This window comes from Corvus brachyrhynchos, unplaced genomic scaffold (assembly GCF_000691975.1).
Source record: "Corvus brachyrhynchos isolate BGI_N302 unplaced genomic scaffold, ASM69197v1 scaffold116, whole genome shotgun sequence".
NCBI lineage: Eukaryota > Metazoa > Chordata > Aves > Passeriformes > Corvidae > Corvus > Corvus brachyrhynchos.
In genome coordinates, this window is record NW_008240221.1 from 13,956,653 (window position 1) to 13,977,976 (window position 21,324).

Here is a 21,324-nt window from a genome sequence, read left to right on the forward strand (position 1 = left end):
GCCAATTCTGCCTTCACTTCAGCACAGCCTTTGCACTGGCACTACTGTTCATCCAAACCTGCAAGCAGTCAGCCAAGGGAGCAACTTTGGGAGAAAATGATCAGCTTTTTCTGTAGGGATAGACCATGGACTTCTGTTGAACAGCTTGCCAGGGCAGAAAGGAAGAGGTCCTCCTTGTCCTTATGCTCCTGCCATGTCTGCCAACCCCTGTTCCCTCTCCCTTCCCTGCCTGGGGCCACTTACCTGCTCTTCCCCTTGCTCTGGCCCTGTCACTGACGGGGACCTTCTCTAAGATGATCAGATTCGCTCAGATGAAAGCAAGCTGGACACTTTATTGCTGGTTTAGTTTTCTATAGGGACAGGCAGTTAAACTGACCGGAAGGCACCAGCACAAAGCCATCAATAAAACCAGTCTGCAGAGAGAGAGGTGGTGGCATTAAGTGCTGTAGATGTAGGCTTGGCCTTCTGCTTCTTCAGGTTCCTGAACCAGCTTGGGTAAGCAATAAATCAGACCAATGCCAGCACAACAGTGAAGACAAAAACATGCTGTAAGGGCAAAGAGGGCATCAGTCATGCCAATTTAATCACCTTAAAACTGCTGCAAAAGGCTGAGGTCTGACTCACCACATTGCAAGGAGCAGCAGGCAACCAGGTTTGCAGAAAAGGGAACAGACCTATCTCCTGAATTAATCAGTGTTTAAAAAATAATCCCCCACAACATGAGCTTAATCTCAGGGTTTTCCACACAGCTCAGTGAGTCACTGTCTCACACACTGTTGTGGAAACAAATTCCATTGATAAACCAACTGTTACCAAACACTGTAGGGACAAGGGTTCCACTGTTACCTGGACAGATTTCCACTATTTGTCCAGTGTGTTCTTGGCTCCAGATTTTGTTCAAGGTAGAAATATAACACATCAGAATTTCCCCTGGTTTCTGGGAATTCCAGTAGCCATCAGAACTGCAGGTCTGCATCTCTGTGCAGCTTCTCCAAGGGCCTACATGTGTCTCCATAGAGCCTTGCAGGCCCCTCACAGTAAACGTGCTGCCAGCTCAGGTTGGAAGATTTTGGGGGCTTCCCCCTTAATAGTTAAGTCAAAGTCCACAGACATTTTGCCATAGCTACAAAACATGATTTTGCAGCTTTCAGTCCTCAACACCCTCTTTTGTTAGAACAAAGAAGGTGAGTAACAGCAGTGGAACAAGTTAATCCACTAATCTGCAGATAAGACACTGAAGAACTCAGATCAGTGCAGGGGGAAATAATGAGTACAACCTGATGAATGGTATCAGGAAATATCTCCTCTTAAAATGCCTTGTGGGTTTTCTGCGGTGGTATATCTGCCCAGCCTCACACTTGAAATTTGAGTGCAGGCTCTAGAGGCAACTTCTTTTCTGGGCAGTAATAACTTGTTCAACTAATTATAAAAATTCCCGTGGTTTAATTTCTCTTTGAGAGAGTAGCCTGGGCTGTGGTAGAAAGCAGATGATGTTTAAGATGAATCCAATTAGAAGATCTCTTTGAACCACCTGAGAAGGTAAATCATATTATATCTCTGGGTGTTGTCTTTATTTTCTAAAACGTGTGATGATGACTATTGTGCTGGGTGGATTTACAAGAGAAGGTGTAATTATTTTGCAACATTCGTGAAAAAGAGAAGCTTAGAGAAAATTTAAAAAGAAGGTCATGTATCTCACCTATGTCCTGGGTTAAAATGAGACTTTGCTATTTACCTCTAGGAATCCTCTGCATTTTAGAATTAACTTTGAACAATATTTTCCAACCTGAATGCGGTGGGGAACCAGCATTTGATAGCGAATCTGGACTTCTTTAGCTCTCTGGGGCTTTTTAAGTTGAAGATACTTATTGCTTCCCAGGAGACATTTTGTATGAGAAATGAGGAATGTGTCTACACATGTGCTTTGCCCACTGAAGGCAGACAAATACTTGAGAATTTGCTTGCTAAAAAGTTTACAGCAATGCTTTATTCATTGGGAAATTAAATGAATGAGGGGAACAGCCACATCACTTGAGAAGAACATTTAATACTTTTCCCCATTTGCAATTCATTTGTTGATTTTCTGGCTTTCTAGATACTGGCTTGGGATGTTTTGGAGCTTTAAATAGCTACCAAAGCCTGAGTAGCAGCCCAGCTCTCACTGACATGAGTTGTCCTCTATATGTTGTCTTACATGTACAATTAACAGGGTGTTTGCTGTCAGCTACATAAAGTCACACAAAAGATATGTTTGAAAATAGGGGCTGACCCACAACATTTGAATATGAAAGCAAGTTTGGGAGGAGGGCAAAAGATAAATGCAAAACTGTACCAGATGTTGTTTACCCTCATCATAATTTTTGTTTAATGACCTTTTTGCCTTTCTATTATCTGTTTCAACAACCTGTTACCAGTGTAATACAAACTCTTTGTGTAGATTAAGTTTTTTTTACCATATGCTGTGAGAATATGCTGAATATACAAAGCTACCAAAAGCCTTTGTTTTGTTAGTGCTTCAATTATTAAGTCATGTCACTATCTCAAGGACATGTGTCACATCTTAAAATATTTCCCTCTTGATCCACTTTGATCAGTCGTGATCTTGGGATCAGCCAGATCCATGGAATTCTTGAGTTTGTTACAAGTGGATGGTATCTTCAAAATAGCAAAATAGTCTCTTTTGTAGAATTCTGGATATAGTGACAGACACACCCAGGAAACTGAAAAAAATTTCCCCACATTTTTTTCCCCCCCAATTCTGTTAGCCATTCATTGATTGGATTAAAAAAAACAAACTGTAGCACTCTTTTATTTTAATAGATTTAGGAGTGGGGTGGGAAGATACTCTGAATCACTGTGATGTTCTTTCTGGTTATTTCTGTATAGAAGTATAAGAGCAGCTATACCATGTTAGCTCAGATGTCTAGATAAAAGAGTTTTCTCTCCCTTTTCTTTTCTTTCTTTGTTTATTTTATTTTGTTTTGGTTTACTTTTGGTTTTTTTTGTTTTGCTTATGTTGGGTTGGAATGGGTTTTTCATTTTGGTTTTGGTTTTTTCCTTCCATTGCTATCCTAAAATGTCTTAAAATTAATTTTCCTTCTTTAACTGCATCTCAGAATTCAGCTGACATTTTCTTCAGACCCCATTTCTGAGTGGTAGTAGTCAGTTCAGAGTCCAACACAGAACACATAATGTCATGATGATTTCTTTCTACCTTACACTTATCAGTGCTGAATTTTGTGATCAGGTCACTCAGTCTCCTATGACCCCAATGCAGATCTTCACAGACAGGCTTCGCTTTTGTTAGTCTCAATCATGTAAAGTTTTCCATGGTGTTGCTACACTGATCACTGCCTTTTCCACATTGCTTGAGAACAGAGGGTAAGGTACAAGCTTACACCTCATTCCTGCAGAGCTCTGGTGATGGCATCTCTGTACTGGAAAAGAAAATAATTTATGCCTACTTTTGCTTCCTATCTTTTAACCAGGTGAGTATCCAGGTGAAGTCCCATTCCAGATGGATCTCTGTAAGAACCACATCTGGTGAGAAAAGTCACAAATCCCTGCTGGGCACCCACCTTGGTGACATCGAGTACATGCGTGGCTATAAACACATTGCCATCCTCTTCCAATTCACGAGGTGAGACCTCAGATCATGTTCCTATTGTCATTTTCTGTCATGGGCTCCTCTGAGCAGTAAAGTGCCAGCAAAGCCCCAGCGCACTTGGGAGCACCAGCTCTGATAAATAATGGTTGCAATAGGCAGCCACTGATCTCAGGAGGTGCTGATTTTTCTGTTTTCCCCTAGTGACTCACTGCCTTGCAAAACTTGAGTTTGGATGAACAGCCTTTTCAGTGCAGAAAGATTGTAATTTTACAAGAGTTCATGATTTTAATCAGGCTGGTGTTAGCCACTCAGGCACTGTTCAGTACTATGCTTACAGTCTTTCCTCAATGCTGAAAATGATTTTTCACAACCTGCTTGGGTTCTGCCTTTTTCTGTAGCTCTCTAACAGTTGTTAATTCTGGAGCTAGGAAACTGATTTGTTAGGAATAACCAGAAAGTGCATATTCATAGCAAAATATATATCTTTTATGTATTCTTCACCTCCTTTTCTCTATTCCCTTTGTTTGCATAAATGTCTTATAAGGGCTCATGAGTGTTTTACCTCTCCCTTTATGTTTCATCATCCAATCTACTGCATGACTAAATTAGCTCAGGTATTAATGATGTAGGAAATGTTACTGGGGTGGGCAGGTGGGGGTATGTGTGTCCCCGTGTGTGTGTGTGATTTCAGGCACCACATTATATTCTTGTGTGTCATCTTAGATTCTTGTTCACTAATTTGGTAACTTCAGTGCAATTAAGGGAGAAGTGCTCTAAAACCTCAAGATAACACAGATTATTTCCAGGAAATACCACTCCATTGTGTCCATTTAGCCAAGGGGTAAAAAACACACAGAAATCTGTAGCTGAGCCCATGGTGATGCTACAACCCTCTCCAGAGTGGGATACAGCTGGTAGCAGAGTCCTCTCTGCTGCAACAGGACAGCCCCTCACTTGCAGCAACATTCCTAACTGTTCCCTCATCTCCTGGCTGTGCATTTCCCAAGTACCACTGAGAGGGATATTTGAAGAGCCAAAGTCAACTTTTCTCATGGCAGATTTGCACCATTTCCTTTGTCCCTGTTAGGAGTCTGCTTAGGATTCTGCTTTCTCCAAGCAATTTCTTTCTCCTATTTTGAGTAGGTACAGCTGACATAAGAAAAACGAGAGATGGTGGAAACAGTCTGATGGCAGTGCAGAGGAATAGTTACAGGCCTTGTTCTAAGGCCTGTCTTGCATGGACTGAACAGGCAGAGTTGCTGAAGAAGGCAGAACACACTGTTTTTGTGGAGTGGGCTGGTATTTCCTACTGCATGAGTCAGATGAAAATTCCCTGGTCCTTTTGCTTCATTGTCTTTTCAGGCTGTACAGCAAAGTCACCGGGCAAAATGTCATCCCCAACCAATACAGGTCTCCACTGCCTGTTCCTGCTGGTCTCAGCCTGCTGCCAGACACCACAGGGCTCAAACTTCTATCCATTCCCATATGTAGTGAGTATCCAGCCCCCCTGGCTTTCAGTGACTCTCTGCTTGTAGCACCCTGATGCTCTCCTTTACATCCACAAAACCTCGGAAGAAGTCAGAATAAGACCAGGGGGAATCTGAACCCACAGTGTGTAAAAGAAATGGAGAATTCCAGGAACTGGGCTCTTCTTGTTTCCCAGTCTTAAAGCCTCTCCAGAAGGCACTGAACAAAACACATCTGGTTTCTCACCTGTGTTGGTCTGCAAGGGATTTCAGTTGCTATCTCTGGAGCTAAGTCTGCATAACAGTTATGTGGGCACTGTTCCTGGATGGAATTCACCCATCCTATGAGAAAAGAACCAAATATATCTAGAAGTGAAGTGTTTGCAGGTAGGCGACAGGACTGTCCCAACAGTAGGACAAGAGCACATGACCAAAACACCACTCCTGAGTGATTTGTGTTTAGATGTTGCTCATGAACTGAGATTTTACTTCAGTTTCCCACATTTTCAATAATCCTCACAGATCCCTTTTGTTTCACCATTAGTGTGAATTATGGAAAGCCATCTTGTGCTTCATCCTGCACATGGGTTTGTTATTTCTGCACAAATAGTCCCTAACAAAAAAGACAAAAGAGGAACAGAGAAACCAAGGGTCTGACCAAATGGAAGTAAATACAATCTGGTAGAGAAAACTAGTCTACAAATCTACCACTCTTGGTCATCACAATTACTATTAGACCAGAAAATACTTCGTTTGTCTTCTCCATCGTGAGCAAATTGAGAACCTCCTTCTTTGAGAAAGCTGAAAAAAAGGAAAGGAAATGTGAAGAGGAAGGTGGGAACTCCTTAAGCTCTTTCAACCATTATCCCCTGTCTTGGCAAACCAAAATATGTCTGGTTGCAGCAGCCTCACCTGCGCTTCAGCAGGTGTCTAACAGTGGCCAAATATCTTGTTTGATTTTTTTTTTCAAGCTGTCTCCATCTCAGCACTTAGGAGTTTTCATGAAAAAAGCAACACCTCTTTTTTTAGCACCATTGATCATGGGACAGCCTGCAGATGAGTCATTACTTAACAGTGTGAAATATGTGAACTATTTAGCAACCTAGCAATCCCCTGCAGTTGTTTGGGAGAATAATTGAAAAAGGAAATCACTGAGTCCAAACCTGGAGGAAGACGTGGGTCACAGTGCACTTTCTGTAACTCTTGCAGCCAACCTCTAACACGAAGGTAACATCCCAGCAGCAAAAAGTGCCAGCACGCCTTGGGATCCTCACCCCAGCACAGCTGCAATAGAAACCCAGCTCTAATCACACACCAGATGGTTCCTTTATGTAAAGAGATGACTTAAGAGTTGCCAAGCTATTCACCTTTTCTGTAAATAAAGGTTTCAGTAGGAACCAAGAAACTGGCAAAACTGCAAATTTCCTGCCTGCGTCTTTGCTTGTTCTTTAGCCTTTCTTGCTAACGGTGGTGCCAGTGTATTTTTAGGGCACAATTAAAAAAAGATAAGATGGTCTGAATCTCACTTGGCTGCAGCCTGTGTAAACCCAGTCATAGTGAAATGGTGCCACCCCTGCCCTGGTCAACTGTGTGTTACTGATGGCCCCAAAATAGCTGACCTGTCAACTGAGCTGGAGCCAAGGCTTTTCAATCCCCTTTCTTCTCCTGCTCAGGCTGGCTCAGCTGCTGCAGAGGTGGGAGCTCAGAGCAAAGAGGAAAGCAAAGGGTGATCAGAGTCCAGTTTCTGGATTCAAAGGCTGAGTGGCCACGTTTCCCAAGCAGTTCACAAGGCTGGCCCAGGACTAAGTGCACTGTGTAAGCCCACTAGAGGCCTTGAGGCTCAGACATGAAAATCCTCCTAAGCTGGAACAGTTGGCTTGCAGAGATATGCAAAGAGGCATCTGCAAACTCAGTACATCCCTCAGCTGGTGCTTAACCCTTCCCTTCTTGGAAGATAGAAACTTTCTGTTTAAAGAGGAAGTTGGGGTGGGAGGTTGGAGAGGTGAGGCCAATATTAGTGGGAAAAAATTACCTATGTCAGTATTTTCTTCACTAATTTCTTTTGCCAACGACAAGAGCTAAAGTTTCACCTTGTTGACCTCACAGAGCTTCACCCTCTTTTTTTTTTTTTTTTCCCCCACAGATTGACAGCATACTAGAACAGGAAAGCTTCCACCCAGAGATGCAAAGACAGAAGCGAAACAGTATGTACACAAATGCACGGTAACAGAGCAGGCTTCTGTAAGCCAAGGGTGAAATCACTGTTAGGGACAGCATCTCTTGATGTACTGAACTGGGAACATCAAGGACAAGATGTGGTTGTGGTCTAACCCCAGCTAAGCACCACAGTGCCACTCACTCACTCTCCCTCAGTGCGATGGGGAACAGAATCAGAAGGATAAAGTGAGAAAACTCATGGAATGAGATAAAAACAAGATAATCCTATATGGCTCAGTCTGTGGTTGGCAACCCATGTACTTACTGACTCTACAGAGAGAAGGGATGAGACAGCATTCTATGAACATACTATGCCATTTGTATCAGCTTCCTATTGCTCTGACACCAAAGAAATCTGGCTTTTGTCAGACAAGCAGCAGATAAAACAGAGGCAGAATGTCTACTGAGTGGGAAACAAGGAGATTCCCTAAGAAGAATGCCACACTCAGCTACCATTAAATAGCAACGAAGACCCCAAATGCTAAACTGGAGGCCATCAATTTGTGATTTACCCTCAAACACAGCTTTGCAGTCTCATTCTATTTCTCTTTCAGTGCTTATTCTTGACCTCCCCCTTCCGGAGTACACTGTTGACATTGAAGTAAGCCTGAAGGATTCATCTTATCTGGACCCAATCAAAGACTATTTCAAAAACGTCAGTCTTACAGTTCCAGTTAATATTTCAAATGCACAAACGACAGTTTCAAACATCAGCATTACAACAGGTGTGTTGGTTATTGATTTGTATATTCTGGATAATGTGGGGTTTTGTCAGTATTTGATGTCTCCCACTCTTACCACCCATCACACTTAGGAATCAGCAAAACTGAACCATCTCTGCTGCCTGCTGAAAGATCCAGCAAGGCTGAAGCTGTAGCACACAACAGCATATTTATCTGTCTCTCACCACTCTTCTTTATATAATGTTGGCATTAGGAATAGCTTTGGATGCTTTTCTTTTCCTAAGGAAGGGACAAAGCCGGAGGAAGCCTGAGCCAAAGGATTTTGCTCCAGTTTGGCTAACAAGCAGTCTGAGTTACTTTCAAGTTCCAGGAAGCTGTGACAGCAGTTATCAGACTGTTTACTTCCCTCCTCCTGTATCTGGAACGTAAATGGCTGTAAGAGGCTGTACTCTGACCCTGACAGAGACAGGCTGCATGCAAGAGAGCTCACTTAACCTATTCTTACAGGGCAAGATATCAGACAGGTTTTATTACAGGAGTTGTGGTTGTGCAACATCACATCTGAGTAATACAGCGGAGGATATACAAACATACCAGGCATTTACAACAGCAGAGGAGATTTGATACCTTCTTATCACTGACCCGTAAAGCAGAGAAAGGAAGTGTTCAACAGTTCCCAAAACAACATGCAAACGGATTTTCATGGGCCTTCGGGCTCACGTGTAATGTGTGAAAATCAGTTTGTTAATATCTTACTTTTCTAATAACACATTTAGAGCAGAAAAAGTTACAGTGATATGTTTTGTTGGTTTGTTTTTTGGGTTTTGGTGGTTTTTTTGGTTGGTTTCTGTTTTTTCAGTGCTTTAAAGCACTTTGTAATGATGATACCTTCCCTCACACAGCATCTGTTGGGACACAGAACAAAACAACACCTCACTAGCCACTGGGACTCTGAATGATCTTGCTCTTACAATCTTTAAAAGCCTATACACTTCCTTTCAGCTCAGGTGGCATAAAAACATCCAGTCTGAAAAGTGTTATGGGACCCTGGCCAGTATGCCAGGTAAATTTTTGGGATCAGACTTCACATCTCCATCCAATTACTTAAAAATAATTGATTGGACTTATCCTTGTACCAGTCTGGTTCCCATTTCTGGTTTGTCTCTTACAATTAGCAGAGTAAAATTTGCAAGGTGTCAGATCACCATTTTAGCACCATTCAAGTGAACTCACAAGAAGGGCAACATTTTGAGATCCCTGTCATGAAGACATAGAAAGGTATATATTTATCTTGCAATAGCTATGCCTCATTTACCATTCTCATGGCATTTCTCTGGCTGTCCGACTCCAGTCTGCCTGCCCAGTGGTGAGAATAACAGCTGCTGTTTCTGTGAAAATGGATATGCCTGGCCGAGCACAGTGTGCAGTGATGTGATGCCCTGCCCTTCTCTGAGCCTGGAACCGGCCCTGCCCTGTGGCTACACACAGAAAATGCCTTTCTATGGACCTTACTGTGAGCCCCAGACTGAAGGTGAGGAGACACAGGGCAGAACTTAAATCACTGTGCAGCCCATATACTGGTTAGATGTCAGAATAGTGATAAAAGGTGTGATAAAAGAGCACATCAGGTATCGCGCTCCGGGTTTGCGGTGCTGGATGGTGACAAGCCGCGACCTTCTGAAAACGTCTCCAAGGCAAAGCCGCTCAGCAGGACCAGCACACACTCACACACGTGTACACACACACTCACGTGTACACACACACACACATGTGTGTACACACACACTCACACGTGTACACACACACTCACACGGATAGCTCCTTAAAATGGGTTGATGACAAAGAGGCAGGAAGGGTCTTCGTATGGGGTTCCACGGGAGGAGTTTAGTACAGCCACACACCTGAAGGGTTCCAGAGACGAAAACAAAGAACAGGAGAGGATCCAGGTTTAAGTATGGGAGTGGAGGGAGCATGAGGGACCAATGGTCTGAGGGCACAGGGGTGGTACACAGGCGGGACTAGGGAACGGGAGCCAGTAGGGAAACTCTGAGAGAGTGGCGAGGGGCAAGGGCCAATGGGGGGAACAGGGAGTGGAGAACCTTCTAGGGCAGGGACATTTAAGGTACAAAGGCATAGGGAGGCCAACAGAAGCAGAACTGGGCTACATTAACATAACAGAACAGAGCATCCTGGGGGAAGCCTCTTTTGTCACCCTAACCTGGGGAGGATCTTTTGGTACTAGGGACTGTCCCACCAGTGGACTCTCTTTGTCCCTTGTACCACAGGCCCACCAGCCACCACAGTCAGGACTGAGCCAGGTACCACATCACCTGTGAATATAGAAGGTTGGCAGAGATGGTCTAAAGCTCTTCTCCTTGCAATATGGGCCCACCTTGACCCAAACACTTGCAGATATTTAGATGCATTTGGAGCCCCAGCTCCTGGAGTCACTTCCATGCCTCTTTGGGACTTTCAGCTTTTGCTGAACAAAAAAAGTTTCATCTCATCAGATTTGCAACAGATTTTCACCTCATAAGCATTGTTTTTGATTATTTTCCATTTATTTTTATGTCTTTCCTTACAGACTCATGTGGTATGGGAGAGCCCATTGTAATGAATATGTCAGTCAGACTCGACACAGAGTTCCAGGATGATCTCAAGGATTCTTCTTCTGTGTTATACCAAAAATATAAAGGGGACCTTGAAAAAGCGGTAATGACTTTAGTTTTTCATCTCTGAAGGTAGAGAAGTACGGTGTTTACCCCAAGTGCCTAGGATATAGGGTGGCCTGTCAGTGTCTCTGTGGGGAGCTGGGAAGTGGGAGCTACAAAGTGGGCCAAAGCTGACTCCATTGAAGGCAACAGCAATATTCCCATTCTTTTTAATACACTGGGAAGTATTTAGGGATCTTTTGTATCTAAAGCACCAAAAAAATCTTATTATTGGTCCTATCTTAAATCCATGTGAGTACACATGAATGAAACCATGAACAGAAATTTATTCCATGACACCAGGAGAGCACCAGGCCTGTTGTATCAGATATGCTACATGTCCTTACTCACATCAGGAATGGAGAGTTTCCTATTTTAAGCATACTGCAGTAATACACAGAGAACTTACACCATGTCACATGTCTTTGTTTACAGTTTAATGCCAGCTACAGATGTTTACCAGGCTTTGTATCAGCAACAGTGATGGGTTTCAGGTAAGTAAATAATTTCATTTTTTCCTGGAAGACACAAATACTTCTGTCCAGTCTCAAGGAGACACAAATCAGCAAAGGCTACATTCAGTCTGGCTAGAACCCACTCCCAGTATACACACACTGAATAACAGAATAATCCCTGCAAGGCAAAGCCTAGATATGACCATGGAAATGGGATTGTGGGTAGAATTCATCACTGTGCAAAAGTCCAAGAAACATAATCATTCTCCATCTGGATCAAAGCCTTTTATGGAAAGGACTGAGCTCCACCCAAAGGGAAAAGGATGCAAATAAACCTAACATCATTTCCTAGGCCATGAGGAAGGTGAATTAGTACATTGACTCTGGATACAGCCTTGGATAAAAGAGACATTGCTGCTGTCCACACATACTTAAATGCAGCTGTAATTTAGGTTTTCTAAGGAAAGTTTACTAGAAATTAACCTCAGATGAGGAAGATGTCACGTAAAGGTGTTCCTTCTTAGAGAAGAGCTGTAGCACAACTTTCTTGTATACCAGAGCAAGTCTTGAGTCCTGAGAGGTGCCTCCACAGGGCGTGAGGCCTTCCCAGCCATGCAAGATGGGTCACCACTTGACCCATAGAAAACCGCTAATAAATAAGGACATCTAATTCTGGTGCTTCTCTCATTCTTGTATCCATTTAGCCCTGGAAGTGTTTTTGTGAACTATGTAGTAAGAACAGGAGCAGCAAGCTTCACTCAGGTTGGAGATTCCAACAGAGCTGTACCACAGTTTCTGGATTCATCGTACCAGCTAAACCCATCTACCTTCACAAGAGTAATAACTAGTAAGTTTAAAGTTCTCAGTATTTACCTTCAAACTTTACTTTAGTATTTTTAGCCTGAATCATGTAGCTGCCCTATGTTGTTGATGATTTTGTATTGGACTTTCAAGAAACATTTATTTCTTAGCTGTTTCATTTTATTCTGTGTCTCCAAAGCTTAGCACCTTCATGAGAGGACCATGCATGCATATCTCCCATGAAAACCCAAAGCCTTCCAGCTACTCCACTGATCAGTCATTGGTTGGACTTGGTGATCTCAGGGGTCTGTCTTTTCCAGCCTAAACAATTCTAAATGATCCCTGATGTGGTCTGTCCAGAGAAGAGAGATTGAACACCCTTAATTCATCTCCAGAACTGAGACAGCTCTAAGAATGTCAGGCTGCCAGCACTTCCTACTCTTTAAAGCAAAACATAAAACTCTTGCAGTTTACATTACAACACATTCCCCTTGGTTTCCCCAGCACATTTTCCATGCTGCTGCTGGACAGTGTGTTACAATTCAGTTGCCTGATCAAGTGCCCTGGAGGTGCTGTGCTCTCAGTGCACTGAGTGCTGTACTGTCTGTCTCAGAGGATTACTTCAACCTGGTTTCCTCTCCTCCCAGTTTATCCAATTAGAAAGTAGTCGTGGTGATAATAATATTTCTAGCTCTCTGCATAAAACATTCTGGAATCTTTAGCTGAGAAAGATACTAAAAGAATATGTTGAGGGAAAATCCCATGGCGTGTATCAGAGGTGGTGTCCTGTAACTGATGCTGGGTGCATGTTAGTTGTGAAGCACCTGGGACCCCTATAAGAGGAAAGAGACCATAAAGATGTGAGCTGAAGTGACACTAATGCAGAATGTTGCTCTCTGTCTTCCCAGATCAGACAAAGTTCACCGTGAAACCCTCGAACATTTTTGAAGGGGACACAGTAACACTGACCTGTGAGATAAACTCAACATTTGCCAATGCGACCTGGTATCACTCTGACCAGCCCATCTCAACCAGCTCCCGGTACTCAATAGAGACAGTTTTAGCAACCAGAAGATCGATTCTTAAAATTACCAACGTTACGATGAAGGATTCTGGTATGATTTTCCATTGTTAAAACAGCAGATGTAAATCTCTAGTGTGGCTAGTTCTATGAAATGCAAAGATGAATGCAGTGGCTGCATTTTCCTAGAGGAAATGTGAAAATTACACTGCCCTTTGTAATTTTCCTGTTGTTTTCATTAATGAACTACATACTGACTGACACTGCCAGTAAGATGTGAACTGACTGAAATGATTGTACGTGACTGGTCTAAGTGCCAGGCTTCACTGTCATGTCAGGGGAGATGCTGGTGTCTGAATGGCTGTGAGGCCTTTCCACCCTTTTGGTGTGGTAACTGGAGGCTGTAGCTGAATTTGCCCTTAACATCCTTGTTCCCTTCACACACATGCTCTAACTAGTCAGAGCTCAGAGTTACAATTTTGCATGTTTAGTGATTTTTGAAAATCAGAAACAGGTAAACTGGCAGCATTTTTCTGGGAGGAGCTATCAGGGGAATTATTATTATGTATTATCCGAGCTTGGACTCGAGCACCCACTCAGTTCTTCTCTTTGGACCATGGGTTCTACATTCAGCTTCAAAATGGGTAGCCTGTGATTAAGTATTTGGGCACACATATGCGAGGTAGGAATCATGGGTCCAAAATTCTTTGGACTAAGGATGCCCTGAACCTTGGTTTGTCCACTCTATGTAAGTGGTCTGCTCACTTGGCTATCCCAGTGGGGAAGGGAAACCCACATACTTAAAATATCTAGGAAGTTTGGAGCTCTGATTGCCAATCTCAAAATCAAGCCTGGCTGCATCTAAGGGGACCCGTGCCTGAGAGAGTGGCTGATAAAGAGAAAGGGACCTGTGTGACCTGGTCGATGGCCAGTTGAATATGAATCAGCAGTGCCCTGGAGAGACATCTGTGTCCTGGGGGACATCAGGCACAACATCTCCAGCTGGACAAGGGAGGGGTTTGTCCCACTCTGCTCTGGGCTGTGGAGGCCTCACTTCAAGTCCTGGGGGCAGTTTTGGGCACCAAAATACAAAAAAGGCATTAAGCTATTGGGCAGTGTCCAAAGGAGGACACAAGGATGGTGACGGGTCTGGAGGGGAAGCCATATGAGAAGCAGCTGAGGTCACTTGTTCTGTTCAGCCTCAAGGAGACTGAGGGGAGACCTCACTGTGGTCTTCAACTTCCTCATGAGGGGGAGCAGAGGGGCAGGTACAGATCTGTTCTCCCTGGTGACCAGGGACAAGACTCAAGGAGGTGGCATGAAGCTGAGTCGGGGGAGGTTTAGTTTGGATATCAGGAAAAGGTTTTTCACCCAGAGGGTGGTTGGGTGCTGGAACAGGCTCCCCAGGGCAGCACCAAGCCTGACAGAGTTCAAGAAGCGTTTGGACAATGCTCCCAGGCACATGGTGTGGCTCTTGGGGTGTCCTGTGCAGGGCTAAGAGTTGGGCTCAATGATCCTGATAGGTCCCTTCCAACTCAGCATAATCTGTGATTCTGTAATAAATACCCTGCTCTCTTTGGCAATACTTTCTGAACAGCTTGAGAGCCTACACTCCAAAGCCAGTTCTGGTGGAGTCCACCCTGAGCACCTCTCTGTCACCCCTTCTGTGTAGGTACCTTTTGCACGGTCAGTCTACATTCTTACCATGACATACTGCTGCCAGAAGAACTATGGGCAGTATACAGATCCCAAAAGCATCTACTCAGCCAGATCTGAAGTATTTCAGTCTGAGAACACTGATCTCAAGTACCCATCAACACTGAATCCTTATCTGGATACATTTGGCACCAGGAGCCTGCAGAAAGCATTCTTGAGGTGATCTGAGGGTACATACTGATCAGCAAGTAGCAGAGCCACTGCAGAGCAGGGACATGTGAAAACTAGATGTGGAAGTAGCTCCTAAATCTAAATATGGAGGCAAATTCAGCAAAAACTGCTGTTTATGCTTTACAGGTTCCTACAGGTGCATTTTCATACTGAGCAGTCCATTTCACACAGAGATACACACCGCCAAAGAAACAGTGTCTGTCTTTCCGCTACATGTCACTCCAAACTTCGAGGATATTGATGTCACATGTAACAGTCCTGAAGTGCAAACTAAGGGTCTTCTGCTGTCCTGTTGCATTGACAGACACTTAAAATCACTTAAGGTTTCCTGGAAAGTAAATGGAACAATCAACATTACAGGTAAGATTAATAAAAGGTTGTGTTTCACTTGCTAGGTTTGTTCATTGCTCAGAGGTCTTCTCCTATGTGGCTGCCCCAGAGTCCTGGGATGAATACAGGGTATGCTCCACAGGTGTGAGTGGCAGGAGGAGGGACAGACTCTGTATGTCTTGTGTAGGTGCCAGTGGGGTTTCAGGTGTCTCCATACACTGATGCCTTAAACTGTGCTATCCTGGATGGAAACAGCTGCCTGGACCAGCAGCACACCAGCGTCTTCCAAAAAGCTTATTTCTTCATAGTGTAATTTTGAGAGCAAGGATGAGTGCATCAGTCTCTACTGCTATCTCCAGAAGCACCCTTGAGGTACAAAGATCTTTCATGTACCACATAGTGAGATTTGGCAGTCAAGAGGTGCAAGTGCTGCACTGTGAAACAGCTGCTGTACAGCTAAATACGAGCACTGTTTCCCTCTCCACCTGTAGCTGTGATACATCACATACCAGCTGAGTCAGAGGCATCCCAAGAAGTTTTCCAATAAAAAGGTTAATAAAGCACCAAGTAAATGTGCTACAAAGAGCTACAAAGTAACATGACCAGAAATGCTCATAAACGTCTATGAACCATCACCCTAAACGGTCTATTGCTCTCTTAATATTTTATGAGTATGAAGTAACTGTTTATTGTTAACTATTTGCTGTAAATTAAGTTTAGCAGAAAGCAGGACTGCGAAATGAGCTAAAATCTTCAAAGCTCATGCAGGGAGTCACTTCCACAGAGAACAGCTGCCAGAGTGCAGCAGTGCTTGAAGGGTGAGGGGATCCTGGCCTACTGCAATGGGCTGTTTTACCCCTAATTCCCTGTGGCCAGGCTTTCCCCCAGGAAATCTGCTCTGCTCTCCTATCAGCTGCTCTGTCAGCTGCAGCATGGGACAGCTTTAGTGCTCACAGCTAAACCAGCACTCTTCAGATTTTAAGTTGAATGACTGTCAAGTACCTCCACATTTTTATTTCAGAATTTGACAACATTAAAATCTGCAGTGTTTACTTATGTTTTACTTACCTTTACTCCCCCTAAGTATCACAGATAATGGGGTTAGGCTTAACCAGAATACTCTTCATTTTGGTTGACCCTGAGGTTTCCAAGCAATGTTGTTGCTTTCTGACTGGTTTTGGCAGAAGAAATCTCAGCACAGTGCTGAGTGTTGCCATTCTGTGAGTGTTGCCAGAGTAAAAGATGTGCAGGAACTTCAGCAATGACAAGTTAAAAGTGCCATGCTGTCAATTACATACAAACACACAAGGGTTTCCATAGCTGGAGTAATTGCTTTTGCTTTCCAGAAGAATTTTTGGACATCATAGCCCTTCAAAGAATGCTTATTTCTCTCTAGGAGAATCCATCTTGAGTGGAAACTGCACTGGATACCAGTTGAACATCAATGAGTCAATGTGCCCACCTGAGAAGTCAGGTGCAGTGACCACATACACGTGTGAGCTGGAGACTGGACATGGAGCCAGGCGCACTCGAAGCATTGGAGTCACGTACCTACGGAAAGGTGAGGGGCAGGGACTTGTGACAGACCACCAGCTCTTTAATGCATAGATGGCCTCTGTGGCACACAGAATTTGCAAGAAAATGATTAAAAGTGATTCTCACTAATGTGACTTCTGTCCTGTGTTGTCTCAGCCCACATAACAATATCTTCAAGCACAAACTCCACAGTTTCCGAGGGATACGCGTTCAATGTAACATGTGAAAGTGATGTGAGCAATTATGACAGCATCAGTTGGAAAATCCAGTCTGGAGATGGCACAAAAACAGTAGACTGTGATATGTGTGTCAAAAACAAATTTCCAGCCACGTCTGTGCTCACAGTGAAGTCTGCCACGCAGGACTGGACAGGTGAGTGAGTATGGTCTCATTGGATACAAAGGCAATGAAATCTCTGTACCAGATCATTTACAGCATCCCTAGCCCTGCAAATCACTGTGAAGCCTGGCCACAGTAAACAAAAAAACCCCACAGTTAAAAGTACAAGTGTTGGAGGACAGCAAGGCTTGATGTTGCCAGCAGCACTGTACTTGTTCAGCATTCATGACCGTACAAAAGCTGAGGAGCACTTCTGTCGACTGAGACATGGTTTTGTATCACTTCTTTTAGGCACCTACATCTGCACATTCTCCCAGAAAAACCTGGAGAGTTCTGCCAATGTGACCATTGAGGTGATTTCCTTGCCCCTGAAGCAGAACATCCTGATAGACCCCATTACAACATCGATACAGTGCGAAGTACCACACACCCTCGAGTGCTGCATAAGTGCAAAGACTGTGAGAGACTACAGGGTTACATTTGTGGTTCAACAAAATGAGTTTCAAGTTGGTAAGACACAATAAACTTGCAGAATCATTAGTTTCGCTCTATGTCACAACCCAGTATCTGGGTTTTTTTGTTTTCAGTCAGGTCTGTGTAAACAAGTCATACTTAGTGCTTTCATGACAGCCCTGAAGTACTTCTGAGGGTGCAAAAAAAGGAAAATGGACTTTTTCTTGGATGGTTAGCATGCCTGGGGAATATGGCTAGGGTTACTACTGAAGTCACTGCTGTAGTGATAAACACATAATAGGTAAAGTCAATGTTTGGTTTGACTTGCCAGGCAGGGAGAAGTGGGCATCCTGACCCTTCTTCAGACTGGAAATTGCTGAACTCCTTTTATTTGCTTTAATCTTCCATTCTGCCACTTTTTAAAATGAATACTGAAAAAAAACGTTACCTAAGAAAATCTACTAAGTCATGAAAAATGTTGAGTAACCCATTAAGAATGCAATTCAAAAAACTATTCAATTTTCTTCGAGGATACAGCGGGCATGTCTTCAACAGCACAAGAGCCTAAGCTTCTTTGTCTTCAAATTTAGGGCAATTCTGCAACTTCCATGATACATTTTTATATACTCAAAGTTTTCAAGTGAGTTGTTTTTATATACTAGAAATTTTCAAGTGAGTAACAAAACAGATAATTTGGAAAAAACGCAAATATGATCTACAAAAAATAACTCAGGAAACATTCAGGAGTGCAAAAACAACAGGCTGAGGAGTAAAGCAGGTGGAGATTGAGGAGTCCTTCAGTAGCTAAGAAAAAGGCAAGGATGCTGTTGCAAGAGACTTCAGCTGGAGACCCACCCTCAAGCACAGGCATTCTGAAAAGCAGTGGGAGGGGGGCACAGATCCTGAGTTCAAAACAACCATATAAACACAGCAAAACAGTATCTCAGCCTAAATGAAACACCTGTGGTAAAAGCAGGAAGAGTATTCTCAAAAACTATTTTCAAAGCAAATTTCAGTTCCTGCACAGTCAAGAGGGTTTGGGGAGGATTTGCTCATACACCAGTAAATGAAAAGGTATTGGTCATGCAGCAGCTGCTAGATTTATTATGGGGAGAATAAGACACAGAGAGCAGCATACAGAGAGAGAGCTTCTTCACAAAGGAAAGTGTTTTGTTTTTTTTTTCTAGTACCCACAGAAACAAAAGCTTTGCTGATGTTTTCTGCTGGTTTTAGTAGATTGACCCCAAATCTGTGTTAACCTGTCTCAATCCATCCATACAGAGAAAAGGAAAAAAGACAATTTGTTTTGCTACATGTACAATCACACGGAAAAAGAATGTAAGAAGGAGAAAGAGGTTGTGGCATATTGCAAGTTTATCAACCACATCGGACAGGGAGTCGACAGTGAACATATGAGACTACACTTGATACCTGGTAAGAAAAAAAGTAACTGTTTATAGCTGTTCTATAGGACATACCAATATCTTTGTTAAATCTGGTGCCACAAATTCATCACCAGTGACATCTAACAGGAACAGCTTTTGTTATCCAAGAACTTTTGTTTCCTTTTCTGACGGGAAATTTTTACACACAGAGGAAAATATCAGTTTTGATGTAATTAAAAAAAAAAAAAAATAGACAAGATGCTTTGTCTTTGCTGTATTTGAGAGTGGTCCCAGTATGTTCCAAAGCAGCAATATTTTAGTCATCTACTGCTCCTATTTCGCACCACCGAGCTTCATCCCCTGTGTTGAAATGTGGTCATGCAGCTCCCAGCTTGCAACAATTTAGCAAGGATCAAAGATTGTGGTGCCTCAGGAAGAAGTAATCTGGCTCAGGAGGGCAGCTGTGGGAGAGCATTTCCTCTTTGAACGCAAGAAGGGCAAGGTGAGGTGCTGCAGAGACCAGGGCAGCTTCCAGTCAGCTCCGCAGGGAATGTTTGGTAATTAGAATTCAGTATTGCTAAATCCAGCTTTGATATTTAGTTCTGACAAGACTTTGGATATTTCAACTTTTTTTTCTAAATTGGAAAGGAAGAAATGTTGAACATCCCCCTAATGCAGAAATTCTGTTTTTTCCACAGCAGTGGTGCCTACAGCTGAATCAGTGTATCTGCCAGATTTCACTCTCTTAGGCAATAAATATGCAGACACTTTAATTACTTTAATCACTTTAATCAGAAGATACTTACTGATATGACTAAGCCAATCAAAGACAATTAGCAACACTCACTGTTCATCAAAAATGTGTTGAGGCCTCACTAGCAAGGTCTTAATGAATTTCCTGTTAGTGCTACAGCAGTGTTGAGTACCTTAGCAGAATAAACTTTGTAGGAATTATTGTTCACTTAATGGTCAATATAATCCCACTCCAGATCTGTCTAACCCTGTAATCTGACAGATAAATCTAAATCTTTGGGTACTGGTTTGTTGATTTGATTCAGTACTCAAAAACCAAAGCTTTATTAGATTTCCTTTTTAATTTCCTGATTCATAAAAATTGGGAATGTGAGACATCCTGAAAGGTCATAATTAATGAAGACAGCAAGCTGAAATCCTAATTTAAAGATCTTTGAACAGGTCCCAAGTTTTCTGGGGGCAATTTATTCATCTCCCTTCTTCTTATTTTCTACCTCTGTCTCCTCTCTGTACAGGTAAGAAAGTTTCCTGCTCAGACAGATTGGGCACTGGAACAGAAAGGGCCACATTAATAAAGCCATGCTGCGATGTAAAAAATCCAAAAGGTTTTACCAGAGGCAATACAACTTACCAGTGCATCAACAGCTCATGGAGGGTTGTGAGGAATGACTGCCTGTCTGGACCAATAAATGACCTGCTGAGCAGTGCTGAGGTAACACTGATGGGTTTTTTAGAGGTTGGGCTGGGGAGGTGGGGGGGAAGATGGAGCAAAAATGTTGGTTGCATGATTTTTGCTTATCATAATGTAAAACATATGAAGCATTAAAAAGTTCCTTTTAAAAGGTGTGAAGAATGTTTGGCTCTATCTACATCAGCCAGTGAAAGAGCCAAGGTCCCCTCCTGGGGCCCAGAGGGCCTGAGGCACTGCATGGATAATGTCCATACACATGAATGCTTTGTCTCCCAGGCAAGGTGACCTTGTCCATGGCATCCATAAGGAGCAGTTGCTGGCCTGGAGCATTCCCTGAGCTGTGCTCAGGCACAAGCCCAGAGCATGTTACAGAGCACACCAACAGTAAGGCCACAGGAACAGCTCCAGGCCACTGCCCAACCTCATCCCCAGGCCCTTCCTACAGTGCCCACCCCACTGGCCACTACATTTGACAGATGGGTGCCAGGCCTTGGTTTTCAGCCTTAGTATCCCCCCACAGTTCTCTTCCCACCCACAAACCATTCAGAGTCACCTTTCTCTCAGTGAGGTTAGAGAATTTCACACATGTGATGTGCTGTTACCTTCTGTTCCAGTCCTTGGTCAACAGCCCTGAGGCAAAAGCACAACTACCTTCCTACCTTGCACAGCTCAAGGAACAGACAGGAAAGGAGCTAACCACGATAAGCAATTCTTCAGCAAACCTAGGCGCAATCGTTACCATCCTGGATATGATCTCCTCTATCCCAGCAGAGGCAGAGGAGCTCACTATTCAGGTAAAGTTCTATTTTAAGTCTTATCTACACCTACCAAGCCCTTTGGCCCCTTTTGTCACAGGGGATGATGTTCTCCCTGAAGAAGTTTCACACTTACTTAGGATCAGGATCAGGAAAGTGTTAAGGGAATGAGATAAAGTGACAGCAAAGATACAGAGGAGTTTATGAAAACTCAAAATTATGAGGACAAGGAGC

At 43.2% G+C, this 21,324-nt stretch overlaps 1 protein-coding gene across 3 annotated transcripts in view; it reads left to right on the forward strand.

Annotated features, from left to right (window-relative positions):
• ADGRF5 (adhesion G protein-coupled receptor F5) overlaps positions 1 to 21,324 on the forward strand; it is a 47,963-nt gene that overhangs the window by 19,125 nt on the left and 7,514 nt on the right. For all 3 annotated transcript variants that reach the window (XM_017745065.1, XM_008641822.2, XM_017745066.1), the window contains exons 2-17: positions 3,489 to 3,640; positions 4,970 to 5,097; positions 7,217 to 7,277; positions 7,845 to 8,015; positions 9,325 to 9,504; positions 10,558 to 10,685; positions 11,120 to 11,178; positions 11,844 to 11,986; positions 12,849 to 13,055; positions 14,975 to 15,208; positions 16,575 to 16,739; positions 16,871 to 17,086; positions 17,345 to 17,563; positions 18,788 to 18,940; positions 20,160 to 20,356; positions 20,950 to 21,129. In XM_017745065.1, the coding sequence (XP_017600554.1) occupies positions 4,996 to 5,097; positions 7,217 to 7,277; positions 7,845 to 8,015; positions 9,325 to 9,504; positions 10,558 to 10,685; positions 11,120 to 11,178; positions 11,844 to 11,986; positions 12,849 to 13,055; positions 14,975 to 15,208; positions 16,575 to 16,739; positions 16,871 to 17,086; positions 17,345 to 17,563; positions 18,788 to 18,940; positions 20,160 to 20,356; positions 20,950 to 21,129 (2,415 nt within the window). In that variant the 5' untranslated portion in view covers positions 3,489 to 3,640; positions 4,970 to 4,995. The remainder of the gene's footprint in view (positions 1 to 3,488; positions 3,641 to 4,969; positions 5,098 to 7,216; positions 7,278 to 7,844; positions 8,016 to 9,324; positions 9,505 to 10,557; positions 10,686 to 11,119; positions 11,179 to 11,843; positions 11,987 to 12,848; positions 13,056 to 14,974; positions 15,209 to 16,574; positions 16,740 to 16,870; positions 17,087 to 17,344; positions 17,564 to 18,787; positions 18,941 to 20,159; positions 20,357 to 20,949; positions 21,130 to 21,324) is intronic.